The sequence below is a fragment of the Rhagoletis pomonella genome, unplaced genomic scaffold (genome assembly GCF_013731165.1).
Source record: "Rhagoletis pomonella isolate Grant_MI unplaced genomic scaffold, Rhpom_1.0 Rhpom_scaffold_00003, whole genome shotgun sequence".
Lineage (NCBI taxonomy): Eukaryota > Metazoa > Arthropoda > Insecta > Diptera > Tephritidae > Rhagoletis > Rhagoletis pomonella.
Genome location: NW_023458557.1, coordinates 65,395,484 through 65,409,251, shown reverse-complemented (window position 1 = coordinate 65,409,251; position 13,768 = coordinate 65,395,484). Strand labels below are relative to the sequence as shown.

General features: G+C 34.9%; 1 protein-coding gene across 5 annotated transcripts in view; it reads left to right on the top strand.

Annotated features, from left to right (window-relative positions):
• Positions 1 to 13,768, top strand: part of LOC118735355 (neural cell adhesion molecule 1-A) — a 233,164-nt gene that overhangs the window by 176,839 nt on the left and 42,557 nt on the right. For all 5 annotated transcript variants that reach the window (XM_036465061.1, XM_036465064.1, XM_036465063.1 and 2 more), the window contains exons 12-15: positions 650 to 752; positions 1,890 to 2,001; positions 2,164 to 2,245; positions 8,812 to 8,953. In XM_036465061.1, the coding sequence (XP_036320954.1) occupies positions 650 to 752; positions 1,890 to 2,001; positions 2,164 to 2,245; positions 8,812 to 8,953 (439 nt within the window). The remainder of the gene's footprint in view (positions 1 to 649; positions 753 to 1,889; positions 2,002 to 2,163; positions 2,246 to 8,811; positions 8,954 to 13,768) is intronic.

Sequence of the window (13,768 nt, the reverse complement as noted above, 5' to 3'; positions counted from 1 at the left end):
ACTTTTTTGAAAACTACCTAGGCCGTGACATGAAAACTTTAGTAGGCCATAGAATAAAAATATGAACTAACTTTTACAAATCCATCGAGTGTTTGACTACAGGATGGATATACTTTCAGAAAATGTTGACAAAATCAAGGCTGGTTTCGACTGTCGCAGAGTGTGCAATTCATAATTTTAGTTTGGAGTGTAACAATTCTGGAATGAGATTGAAAACTGTTATTTTTCTGTTTCACGGTTGAGAGAATACAAAGGTTGCGCCGATCTCGGACCGCTATTCCTCTCTTAACGAATTTGACAGAATCGTTGTTTACATGACGTCACACTTGTGCAACTTGTTTACGTTTTCCTTGGAACATTTTTTCTTCTTCTTCAATTCTTGCTCACGTTTTGGCATTTCTCTCTCGCAATTGCACCAGTGTGACGTCACACAAAAGTTATTCTCAAAAATCCTCTCTGATCGGCGCAATCTTGTATTCTATCATTCTTGTTTCTGTTTAATTCGTTCGTGTTAATTTCGAATTTACCACCCTTTCATTTCCTCTCCAAAGAATCTTTGAATCGAAGAAAAAAAGCCAAGAGCACACACACGTCCTCATTAATCTACTTTAACTTTTCTCTTTTCCTTCTAATTTCCTTATGTCCACAGATACGCCTGTCTGTAAGCATTTGGATCGTGTCATACTAATTGGCGCCTCAAAGGATGAAACAGTCGAAGTCACGTGTGAAATACAGGCTGATCCACCACCCAGGTAAGTGTGGCAACCATCGTGACAATGCCATAATCAAGCATAGTGTAACCCGTTCATCAATGTCAGCTTTGAGTAAAACAAGATGGACGAGTACAGAGAATGCACATGTGAGAACCTACCTACATATGCATGTGTGTATGTAGAAAAAGCAAGCGAAACCAAATAGGCACAACAATCATAGAAATTTGCAAAAATGTTTGTGTGCACCAACGCAAATGCTTTGTATCCTAAATTGTAGACAACTACGGCAGCTGTCACAGCCACGAGAGGTGAGGTAATGAACTAAAGGGGCAGAAGACTGCACAGTCGCAACGGAAAAGACAGCATTCGCACCTGAGTGGGTGTCGAGTGAGAAAGTTTTACTTCCTGCTCGTTGTGATGGCAGCCTAACTTTGTCTAATTAAACTTTACATATGCGTGCGTGTATGTGCAAGTGTTTGAATATCCTTGTCAGAACGATATGCAGAAAGCGTGTGGAAGTAATAGTCGGAAATAAATAGTAATTAATTTTCGCTGTCCAATTGCTTTGCCGCACACAAATAAAACTTCTAACCAACCAGATGAATGCGTCTTCAAAGGAACATTCCTATACTAGCGTTCGATTCGTATTTGAGATGTGTTATTGCACACTCGGGTAAAAGGATGAGAAAGGATGTCGTGCAGCACATTCATCATCTATAATTGGGTGCAGACATTTTTGGTGCGTAGTGCCAAAATGACGTATAACTTGGTAATTCGTCAACATTTTCAGTGAGGGGGGAAGGAGAAGACAAAACAGTGGATGAAGCGATAATTGCGACAAGATTCAAATATCGCAGCAGCATTTTGAGGCATCGGGTAATGCAAGGAGCCCACAGTAAAATTTGTGTGTACTGTATGTATGTATGTATGTACGATCATATCAGCGTGCATTGAACTCAGAAAATGCGTATGTACATATGTATGTACAGATATGTACGTGCATCTTAATTAATTGGTTTTGGTGATTTATAAATTAAAGTTAACTGTTATTAGCTAAGGTCATAAATTAATTAGCTAAGGTACTCTTTTGACATTAAATAGCAGCCATAGAATTTTATTAGGATCTGCCATACAAATTTTGGCAATTAATTTCTTTTTATATTAAAATTCTTTTAGGACTTTTCGTTGGAAATTCAATAATTCAGGCGAGACTTTGGACGTTGGCAGTGAACGTTTTAGTGTAAACGACAGCAGAAGTATTCTTAAATATACACCGGTATCTGACCAGGTATGAAAGAAATTATTTTTCGATTTGAATGTGTATGAAAAAAAACTAGTAATTCGAATTGCTTAACTTAAGTTTAAAATTCTTTCAAAAATTTAATTTTACTTGATTTTGAACATTTATTTCACTCTTAAGGCAATGTTATTGTGTTCTTATTGCTTTTAGGATTACGGCACCTTATCATGCTGGGCTTCTAATGAAGTTGGAACACAAAGTCAACCTTGCATGTTTCAAGTTGTGCTAGCTGGTAAGTATTAACTGATGGTAAATTTTCTATGGAAGTTTTATGGTTCGATGTAGTATATAAGTATGTATGTATATGAGTGTGTGTGTGTGTGTGTGTATTTAGTGAACTCATTGTATAGCAAGAAAGAAGCATAACGTTGTCTAAACGTGAAATAATGCCAAGTCCATTTTTAGAAATAATGCCGAACAGACGAAAATTCGATGTAGTTTCGTATTATTTGACTTTCTGCATCAAAAACTAAATAAATTTAAAAAAAGTGGACTAGGCACCTTTTCACCTTTGGATAGCGATAAGCATTATTGCTGCAGGAACAAAGTTCTAAAAAAATTCGTAGTAATTTTATAATACATTGCCGCTGTAATCAAGTGATTAATTCATTAATACTACTGTAACCCTACATACCTGTTCTGAATCCACGCTGCCCGAGGCATAAAGTTATGTTCTTGAATAAGAGGTCTGCCACACTGTGCGTTTTGAACACTCTCAACGAATTAAGCATAGCGCTTTCGATGGAAGCAATATCTTCAATTACAATCAAAATCTGTTGAGAAGCTTATGAAATTCTCGTTCAAGGAAAATTACTGCCATTGTTATATTGTTGTTATTGTTATGTTTAAATTTACGCATATAAAGAGAGGTAACCAGTTTCCTCTCCTAGTGTGTGCAAAATTAAACAATGTCTGTTTACTTTTACATATCAAATTTGTCACGGAGCGCACACAAGGGGTGTGTTTTGGGGCTAAATTTATTATGATATAAGAAATTTAAAAAGAAAAAATTTTCTTTTCCATTTCTTGTGCGTCATTTTGTAAGAATTTTTCTTTTTTTCTTGAGAGCTCTTTAAAGTTTAACTGCGAATGAAAACATTGTCCTAAAAATATGCAATGCATACTCACTTACTGTTGCTTTTTACACTTCACAGCCTAAAAAAGTTTACCACTGATATGTACTTAATAAGCATTTGAAGATTTAATTTGCTAACTTCGAATTCGTTCCACCAAAATGAGCTACATGATAAAAATACAAGTTCGGTTAAATATTAGTTATTCGAATTATTAAAAAATGAGAAACCAGAAATCGACGAAAATTAATAAAAAAGTGTAAAAATTTCGTGAAATTATTTAATTTATTTATATTAAAATTCTTTTGTAAAATTTTGTATTACTTTTGAAAGTTGAGAGCATCTTTAACCGTTAATTTTTTCATGATTTAATGATCGGATCTAAACCAAATTACGAGACGACCCTTAAGGTACCATCTTTCCGTTAAAAAAAAAAAAATTATTATTGGAATCAGTTCACGCGGTGCAAAGTTATGTGGTGGAATAAATAAAAGAAGTAAAAATACTACGATGTATTGATAACCTCCCCTTTTTTGAAGCTGGTTAAAAATGTCTGAGTTCTTTGTAAATTTTATGTAAATAAAATGCAATTGATGATACTTTAAATAGTTTATTTATTTATTTCATAGTGTAAATAGAACTTTCATAAATGTATTTTAAAGAGCGAATTTTCGGTATTTGCTGATGATATATATTTAGAAGTATAAACCCTTTCCCCCACAAAATATATTCCTGCGTGCGCCCCTGGCACTTAGTATTTATTATTTTTAAAAAATATATTTTTACTTTCAAAATGTTTGTAATTTTAAACATTTCATGTGTATATTTTAAACAACTCATGTTCAAAATCAAATCTTGAACATCTTGTGCGTATACTTGAACAGATTCTGGTTGAAAAATAAACACTTTTCAGTAGTAGTTTTCCATGCACTTTTTAGAGTGTAATTACTTTTTGATATTGATAAAATATATAAGCCAATAATAGTGCTATTCGAATAAAAAGGTAAACAAACTACCGGTTCCTTAAAAAAAAATTCTAACGAGAAGAATGACAAAAACCAATTTTTATAAACCAGAAAAGAAAGAATGGTATCCTGGCATGATTTCTTAGATTTGGTTATAATTTTATTTCAGCTCTGTACACTTGTCCGGATAACCGGATATACGAATCTAAAAATTTCCAATAAAAATAATTGTTTTTGTAATGAAGTGTTGTATACGCATCTATATATTATTCGGATATTCGAATTTCAACACACTATACACACTATGATATCCGGATATTCTGAGTTTTTATTCAGACCTGGAAATTTATACTAAGGCCCAAATGAAAGATTTTGAATAGCACTACACCCAGTTTGCTGTTTGTGGTAAATAAATTCGTGACTTGGCTACATAGCTGCAAGAAAATCATAAAAAATATAAGAAATCGTAGCAGGACACCATGTATTTTAAATTGAGGTTTCAGCTTTTTTTTTGTTTTTTAAGCAGTGGATCATCTTTCTGGTCTCAAAATCTTTAAGACTACTATGGTAGAATTCCGGCTCAATGGCAATATTTGTCCCTGAAAGGGAATTTAATTAGCATTCCAACCCACTTTGACTTATAAGATAATGTTGCTCCAAACAACAAAAGCGCTACGATTAATTCGCTGAGAGCACTAACCAGCCGAAATAGGGTAGTTTGAAATTCATCTCGAGTTAAATACATTTGTGGCGTTTAAATAAAACAACTTATCCCGAGTAAGGCCACTTTATCTTTAAAGCAATATTACAGTGCGTTTGCAAACAATATTTTAACGATTGACCACGGAATGCGGTAGTTTTCATGCATTGCTACAGCAAAAGTTCGCGAGAACACCAATAAGTAGCGTATTGTGGCTTTCCGATAAGCTGCTCCTAGTAGTCTGCATGCCTTGTAACTAAGCCGAAGTGTTAGTCTGGCGAATTGCCACTTGATTTAATATATTCACCTACTCACTAGTGTTGTGTTACATACATAAATGCCTCAAGTGCAATTTTTAACAGGAAGCAGAAGTTTATTTAAGAACCTAATAACACTATGCGACAGTCAAAATCGGGATGGGATGAAACCAACGGGAAATGTTATATCGGTCAAAAACAAGTTATACGTGGCCCGCCGTTTCGCTGGGTCACGTCTAGGAATCGAGATATATCGATTTGAAGTTAGTAACTATCATATAGGGGAAATTGTCACCTTTAGTGGTCTTTTTTTTTTTGACATAACTCGAGAACCACTAGTCCGATTTTGCTCAAACAAATTTAAAAAAAAAATTAAAAATTACAATTCCTTTAATCTGTTAATATAACGTTTTTCTATATACTCAACAGTTTTGCCGGTAAAAATAAATGTATGAAGAAAAAAAAAATTATTTTTGCCTAAAAATTAAAATTATTTTTTTTTTAATTCATAAAAAATCCAAAACGGAAAAAAGTGTCACGTAAAGTCACATAACCTATGAACAAAATGAGACATACATCATGAAAATCAATGTATGCGTTTCGCTTTTATTCAAAATTAAGTAAAGGTATGAATTTCAAAAATTTGCTCGAGATATGCTCAAAATTCCTTGGAAAAAACATTGATGATGTCATGATTGTCAGAATTAAAAAAAAAAGTAATAAACAAAAGGTTATTTGATTTTTATGGTAGCGGTAACAAACTAAAAAACGGTCATAAATGTGCGTGGACAATTAAAAGGAAAAAAGGAAAGTGCACTTTTTTAATTATTTGGGTTTTTTCCGTTGGCTACCAGCTTGATTTTTTTACACAAATCGCACCCACATTTATGAGTGGTCATGTTTTAGAACGTTTCGAAAAATTTAAAACGCACACGAATCAGGTATATAGCCACCCTTAAAAGGTGCGCCAATTCATAAGTACCTCTCAGTAAAATATTGAAACTTACGTAGTATTTATAGGTGTTCATTGATCGATTTTTGTCATTCAACAAGTGTCTCCGAACGCGTAAAGTACGATTTTTTTAAAGTGACGAAAAAGTAATAAAAGTATAAAACAGAAATGAGTGCAAATTGTCCAGAAAATATCAATTTATTTTGTTACGTTTGTGGCAAAAGAGCTTTTTCAACAAATACTGCATTACTCACTGAGCAAGTGGAGCGCGCTTTTAAACTTTATTTTGATTCCGAAATAATTCGCGGCGTTTCGTGGGTCCCAGACAAAATTTGTAAAACGTGCTACAATGGTCTTAACATGTGGATCCAAGGGAAACGCAGTTCACTTCGTTTTTGTGTACCACTGATTTGTACTGGTCCAGGAGAGCACAATTCCGACAACTGTTACGCTTGCGCAAACAAAATATGTGGAGTAAATCGTAAAGGCCTTAAACGAAGTGTTTACATATCTGTTAAAAGTGCACAAATACCTCTACCGCATTCGGATGAAATACCAATTCCACCGCTTCCAAGTCCTGACAGAGAAACTTCTTTTTCTATTGAATCAATGGATCAATCGGATTTCACCTATAAACCAACACCAGAAGCCGGCCCATCGAACAAAATAATTCCAATATCACAAGCAAGAATGGACAATATTGTTGCAGAATTAAACCTTTCTCAACGTGAAGCAGAAAAACTTGCCCAGCTTTTGAAAGAAGGCAACAATTTGGAGCCTAATATCAAAGTCACCGGATATCGAAGACGACAATTGCTATTCCAACGGTACTACACACTCAACGAAGGGAACACATTTGTTTACTGCCACGATATAAAGGGACTGATGGAGGCGATGGCCATTAATTATGTCGCAGCTGATTGGCGAATGTTCATCGATTCTTCGAAATCAAGCCTGAAAGTCGTTTTGCTACATAAATATAATAAGAAACCAAGCATTCCCATTGGCTACAGCACAGACATGAGCAAAACATACGATTCCATGAAAATAATTTTGGATAAAGTTTGCTACACTGATCACATGTGGCGGATCAGTTGTGATCTGAAAGTCGTGGCGACGCTAAGAGGTCTCCAAGGAGGCTATACGAAAAACATGTGTTTCTTGTGTCTTTGGGATACCCGATTTAAAGGAAACCAATACGAAACACATGACTGGCTTGCTCGAGATCCAACGGAGAAAGGACACAAATGCGTAAATGATCCACTGGTGCCAATGGAGAACGTCCTCATGCCCCCTCTCCATATCAAACTGGGAATCGTAAAAAATTTCATCAAGGCCATTGTGAAGCAACCGAAAATTCTTGATTGTTTGAAAAATATTTTCCCACCAATCAGCGAAGCAAAATTGAAGGAAGGTGTTCTGAATGGGCCGGATATACGAAAGCTCATGAAATCAAAGGAATTTAAAGGTGCTTTAGACGGTAATGATTACTTTGCGTGGAAGGCAGTGAAGAAAGTCATACGATATTTTTTGGGAAGTACGCGAGCACACAATTACCCCGCTCTTGTGACCAAGATGTTGCACTACTTCCAGAAAATTGGAGTGAATATATCCCTCAAAATTCACTTCTTGCATCACCATCTCGAATACTTCAGCAAGCAGCTAGCCTCAGAGTCGGATAAACATGGCGAGCGCTTCCATCAAGTGGCAATGCCAATGGAAACGCGATATAAAGGCAAAAGGCTCGATTCGCTGGTGGCTGAAATTTGTTGGTGGTCGCAAAAGACGTACGATCCCGACAATGAAGATGACGAAGAAGAATATACAATGGGAGTTTCCTCCGAGGGTAAGTCACAAAAATGAAGTTAACTGACTGATTAGAAACAATTGATTTTTTCCAGGTGAAGACAGATCCTCATCCGATACAGACTCTGAACAAGTGGGCGAACCACCACGCAAGAAAGTAAAGGGCGCAAACAAACGAAAATAAGTTTTGCGTTCATCGATTTTTATAACCTATGTATCTATGTAATAACCTAATAATTACCTGTAATAATTTTTAATTTTACGTGTTAATAATAAATAATTTATAATAAATATTATCCAAATTCATTGAAACATAAAATCAATATTCTTGTCAAAATGAGATACCTTCACTTAATTGTGAATAAAAGCGAAACGCGTCCATCGATTTTCATGATCTATGTCTCATTTTGCTTAAAGGTTATGTGACTTTGCGTGAAAGTAATACGACTTGCCTTTTTTTCCGTGTAGAATTTTTTATGAATTTAATATTTTAGGCAAAAAATATTTTTTTTCTTCATACATTTATTTTTACTGGCAAAACTGTTGATTATATAGAAAAACGTTATACGAACAGATTAAAGGAATTTTTATTAACTTTTTTAAATTTGTTTGAGCAAAATCGGACTAGTGGTTCTCGAGTTATGTCAAAAAAAAGACCACCAAAGGTGACAATTTCCCCTATATGATAGTTACTAACTTCAAATCGATATATCTCGATTCCTAGACGTGACCCATCGAAACGCCGGGACACGTTTAACTTCTTTTTTACCGATATAACTTTCCCCGGTAGTTTGAACCCTTCCCAATCACTGACCCCTACCATTTGTCTCACAGTGTAATTAATCATAGGCAAACTTCTCTGTAACCTAATTATTCTATATGCATTCTATCTAAGTCCCAAGAATTAATAAACTTCGACTAGATAAACTCGACCAAAAATATAGGTACATATTTTTACAAATAGCTTTTATTAGTTGTAGGATTTTATTAAATTTTTGACAATACTTCAACACGTAATTTATGAAGTTATTTTATTCGCTTTCAGCCCTTCCCAACATCGTCACAAATTGCTCCATTGCAAATCGCACTGAAGTGAGTGTCGACATACAATGCATCCCCGGCTATGACGGTGGACTGCCACAGATTTTTGTTCTCGAGATGTTTTCTGCACGCACAGGTCTTACAAGGTAATTAGAAATTATAAAATTTTTTATATTTTTTTTGAGGGGTTAAAACCATAATCGCTTGCTTTAGGAGGCAACCTCCTTTGCTCTTTGAAGAAACTGCTGTCAAAAGTAGATGCTCGCAAATGCAAAAACAAAATCATGAAAGTATGTGTATTTGTTCTTAAAAGTAAAAAAAAAGCCTTATCCAAATCAGAAATCGGCAACTTGTTTTAACCTTCCATTTATTTGGCAGTGTTCACAAAATTTAAGATTTTTGTTCTTGTTATTTTCCTAAATATTTATGCCTAGGCCAAATCAAATTATGTGAACATTTTCATACATATTTAGTCGTAAAAGTACCCAACCCAAATGGATATGATAGAAATGATAATATAAAATTTTACGAGTTTTGTACATATATGCCCACTTGTTTGTACGTATAAATAAACACATCAGGGTGGCCCAAATATGCTGGTGAAAAAAGTAAAGTCGCCCCCTACATAGTATTGTTCTATATCGAAAAAAATGTATGCCTGTTTTTGTTTTTTTGTAAATAACAAAAAAATATTTAGGGATCACTCAAAGGGCTTAAAGTTTCTCATGTATATTATATGGGGAAAAAAGAATAGAATTCTTTAAAATAATACTTTACGATCGGGAAACTCTGTTTCTCTTCCCATTGTGTATGAAACCATTTTTTAATTTTAACTGCTTTTTGTATAAAAAATAATTTATGTTAAAAAATGTTTAAATTTTCAATAATGTATCGTTCCTTTAACTCTCCAGAGATGAAACAGAGTTTGCTGATTGGAAAACATAGATTTTCCCATAAAAAATTCATGGAAAATTTTGAACGCTTTGAGGGATCTCTTAATATTTTTTTTGATTTCAAAAAGTAACAAAAGTACATACATTTTTTCTATATAGGGTCGAGAGCATTAAAATTCCGACTTTACTTTCTTTGGGTAACCATAGTGTACATATGCCTGTGTTCGTACAATGATTATACAGTTTATAAAACCATAATTATTTGATATGCTGAAAGGGTGAAGTCATATTTTTTGTATGGACGTTAGCTATGATGCATGTAAGTAAGTAATTGTGGAAATTTAGATCTTGTGATTTGTATATTAACATTAATATTGTTTGGATAGAACAGCTAAAGGCTGGAGTAAGGAAAAGTGTACGGAAACTCCAGTGCCTGCAAAACAAAGTTCCCCATCTAATCCTATTATCTTTACATGATACGCTCTTGTTTCCCATTCAGGAAAGTGATATCACTCCTACTCACTTAGTTTTGTACTGACTTAAAAATTAGGAAGCTACTAGTATCCACACAATGGACTTAATACAGCAAACCTACTACAAGGGTGAAACGGTCGTACCATATAAAAATCACATGAAAAAAACAAAGTATAATTTTATAGCTTCTAGATCGATAAAGGCGCTTCTTGGCCGATGAGGATGCCAAGACAAAATATAGCGCGCTGGAGAAACGCGGCACTTAGCTTCTCATACTGGTATCGACTGACTCAATGCTCAAGGACTGAATAAGGAACGCTGCTATAGACACACTGTGTTTGCTATCGCCCTTTCTGTCTCTTTTTAAATCAACCATATGAATGGAAAGAAAGAACTAGGCTTTGTTATTAATTTCCGTAAAATGCTTGCCAAGAATTAGTAAGCTGGTAATATCGGCTTCGGATAATTTTTCTAAGTGGGGAAGAAAAAGTGGGCTAGGGGTTTCACTTTCTAAAAGTAAACTTGCCTTGTTTATTTATTTATTTAATTCATCAATTAGAGTACAACTCAAATAGATTACTAAAAATGTAAAAAGTAATAGTGAACAATAAAAATGCGTAAATATAGACCTACCATAAAATAGATAGACTAATTACAATTTAAAAAATGCATCCTGAGATTTAGTTTAGATTTAAAACACTCACGAGAATTTGAGAATACATCTAAATTTTTACAAACATGGTTAGTCTGCCTCAGACAACGTGTAAGCGGCTCATTAAGCCCGAAGTTGGTCTTGCAATAAGGTAAATAGAACATGTCGCTTAATCTGAGATCCCGAGCAGGACAATTGAAATGAATAAGCTCAAGCAAGAAGTGGCAATTGATGTGACTCGTGACTATGTCCCTAATAAACATTATCGAGGAAATTTGTCTACGCATTTGTAATGTCGGCAATGCCAGCATAAGGCACCTACTCTTATAATTAGGCATACTACAATTTCAATTCAGAGAGTGAATGGCATATCTAGTAAAGCGTTTCTGGACCTTCTCAATCCTTAAGGATGAACCCGAATAGAAAGGATCCCAAATGATGCTGCAATACTCAAGATTGGATCTTACAAATGCAAAATAAAAGCTCTTGAGAGTGAAAAGGTCCCGGAATTCATTTGAATTTCTCATTAAGAAGCCGAGCATAGACCTGGACTTGGTTATCATCAAATCTATATGTTTAGAAAAGGACATTTTCGAAGAAAAGATGACCCCCAGATCTTTCTTTTCATAAATTTTAGCGAGAGTGGCAGAGCCCAACCTATAATGATAGTCAATTGTCACTTTACGTCTACTGAAGGACATATACTGGCATTTACCAATCTGAGTAAGTCATCTTGAACTTTAATGCAGTCGGACGTGTTTTCAATGCGACTGTATATCTTCAAGTCATCTGCGTACATTAGACAACGAGATGTTAAGAAAACGTCGGGAATATCATTGACAAAGATCAAGAAAAGTAACGGTCCCAGGTGGCTGCCTTGTGGTACACCAGAAGTGGCTTTAATCGCATCTGATTTAGTGTTATTTATACGGACGAATTGGGTCCTATCAGCAAGATAAGATGCAAGCCACTTAAGCGTGCTAGCATGAAGTCCAATTGATTCCAGCTTTCTTAGTAGTGTTTTATGACTCACCTTATCAAAGGCTTTCGAGAAGTCGGTGAAAATGACATCGCATTCTTGACCGATCTCGAATTGTTTTAAAATAAAATTTGAAAATAAGGCCAAGTTTGAAGAAGTGGTTATACCCTTAATGAATCCGTGCTGATAAGGCGATATGAGCCCAGAAATCTGGAAAACAATCTTATCATGGACAAGTTTTTCGAAAAGTTTTGGTATACTTGAAATTTTACAGATTGGACGATAATTTTGTATGTCCGACTTGCTCCCAGACTTATGAATAGGTATAATGAAGGACTTTTTCCAATTATGTAGGAATTCCCCTAATGATAGGGATTTGTTAAAGATAATTGATAGAGGCAGAGCTAACGCTGAAGCGCAGTTCTTTAATAAAGTAGGAGGGAAACCGTCTTCTCCAGGATTTGGGTCATTTGGCAAATCCAAAAGGCCAGCTAGAACTTCTTCAGCTGAAAGCTGTAAGCCTTCAGGCACAAGTGTGCTGCTATGTAAGTTATTGACTGTTCCGGTTTCAGACTGAGGAACATAAACAGAGCGGAAGAAGGAGGCAAACAGGTTACAAATTCCGCCTGGGTATATCAGGGTTGAATATTTAGTTTCGTTTAAACCCACCACAAATATACGTTAAATGAAGGTAATGAAAATGTGGAAGCTGGCCGAATATAATACATTAAGAACTTTACAACTATACCCCTTTTTTATTTCGTAATCAAAAACTATGTGTTTAGAGGTCGCTCAACGCGCTCAAAATGTTTTTTGTATTTAACTATGTTTCTTTTCAGGAGACTTCCAATTATAATACTCAGTTGTTTATTTTGCCATTTTTTAATACAAACTACATTTTATGGTTCGCCCATTGCCTTTTTGAAAACATTTTTTGGGGCTAGCATGAATTTTCAGCCCTCTACTTGTATGATAAAACATAGCTATAGGTAGGGTTGCCAGATTTTGAAACGGAGAAAGGAGTGCATTTATATTTTTAATTTTATTTTTAATTTTTTGTGCAATTTATTGTTACAAGTTACCGTTAATTAGGTACAAACAACCAAAGATATCTTAGAAATCTTTTTCAAAGCAACAATAAATGTGAAAAATAAATAACTATATGGGTTGGCTTTCCAATAGGGACGGTTGTTAAAGAGATGGTGATCGAAGGGGGAGTGGACGTGGCACCTTTTCCGACCTTTTTGGAGAGGGCATGAACCGCCATTGACAAAAATGTTACTCCGACCACCTAGGGCCCTGCGGGACCCCTTAGAAAAATTGCCAAAAGTCACAATTTTCACAGTCCACAGTATTTTTGCGTAGAATTCGGTTCTCAATGACCGGCCTTATTGGAAAGTTTCCCCAACTAAAAAACTAAAAACTACAAAAGAATTCCAGACTCTTCCTGAATGTATGACCATTTTTTTAATTTAAGCCTTATAATTAATTTAATATTTTTCTGAATTTTATACCCGAGCGCCCTGCCCCTAAGGCTATGCTTACACCTTTTCACTATCACACTTAACTTTGTAGAGTTTGCCACAATATGAATGGCAAAGTACAGCGCGCAAAATAATAACTGTCGCACAGGTTTTTTGAAAAATAAAAGGGTTCTTTATAGATTTTGTGTTATTATACCCGAGCGCACTTGTGCACAAGTTGCCACCTGTTAAAAAAGTTTAATTAAATTAATACGCGGAAACGACTAAACGGATTTGCATGAAATTTTGCACACAGATAGCTTATGACCTAGGTTAGAAAGTAGGCTACTTTTTTAAGAGTTGCCACCTGTTAGAAATGTTTAATTTAATTAATACACGGAAATGAGTGAACTGATTTGCATGGAAGTTTTCACACAGATAGCTTATGAGCTAGGTTGAAAAATAGGCTACTTTTTTTAAGAGTTACCACCTGCTAAAAA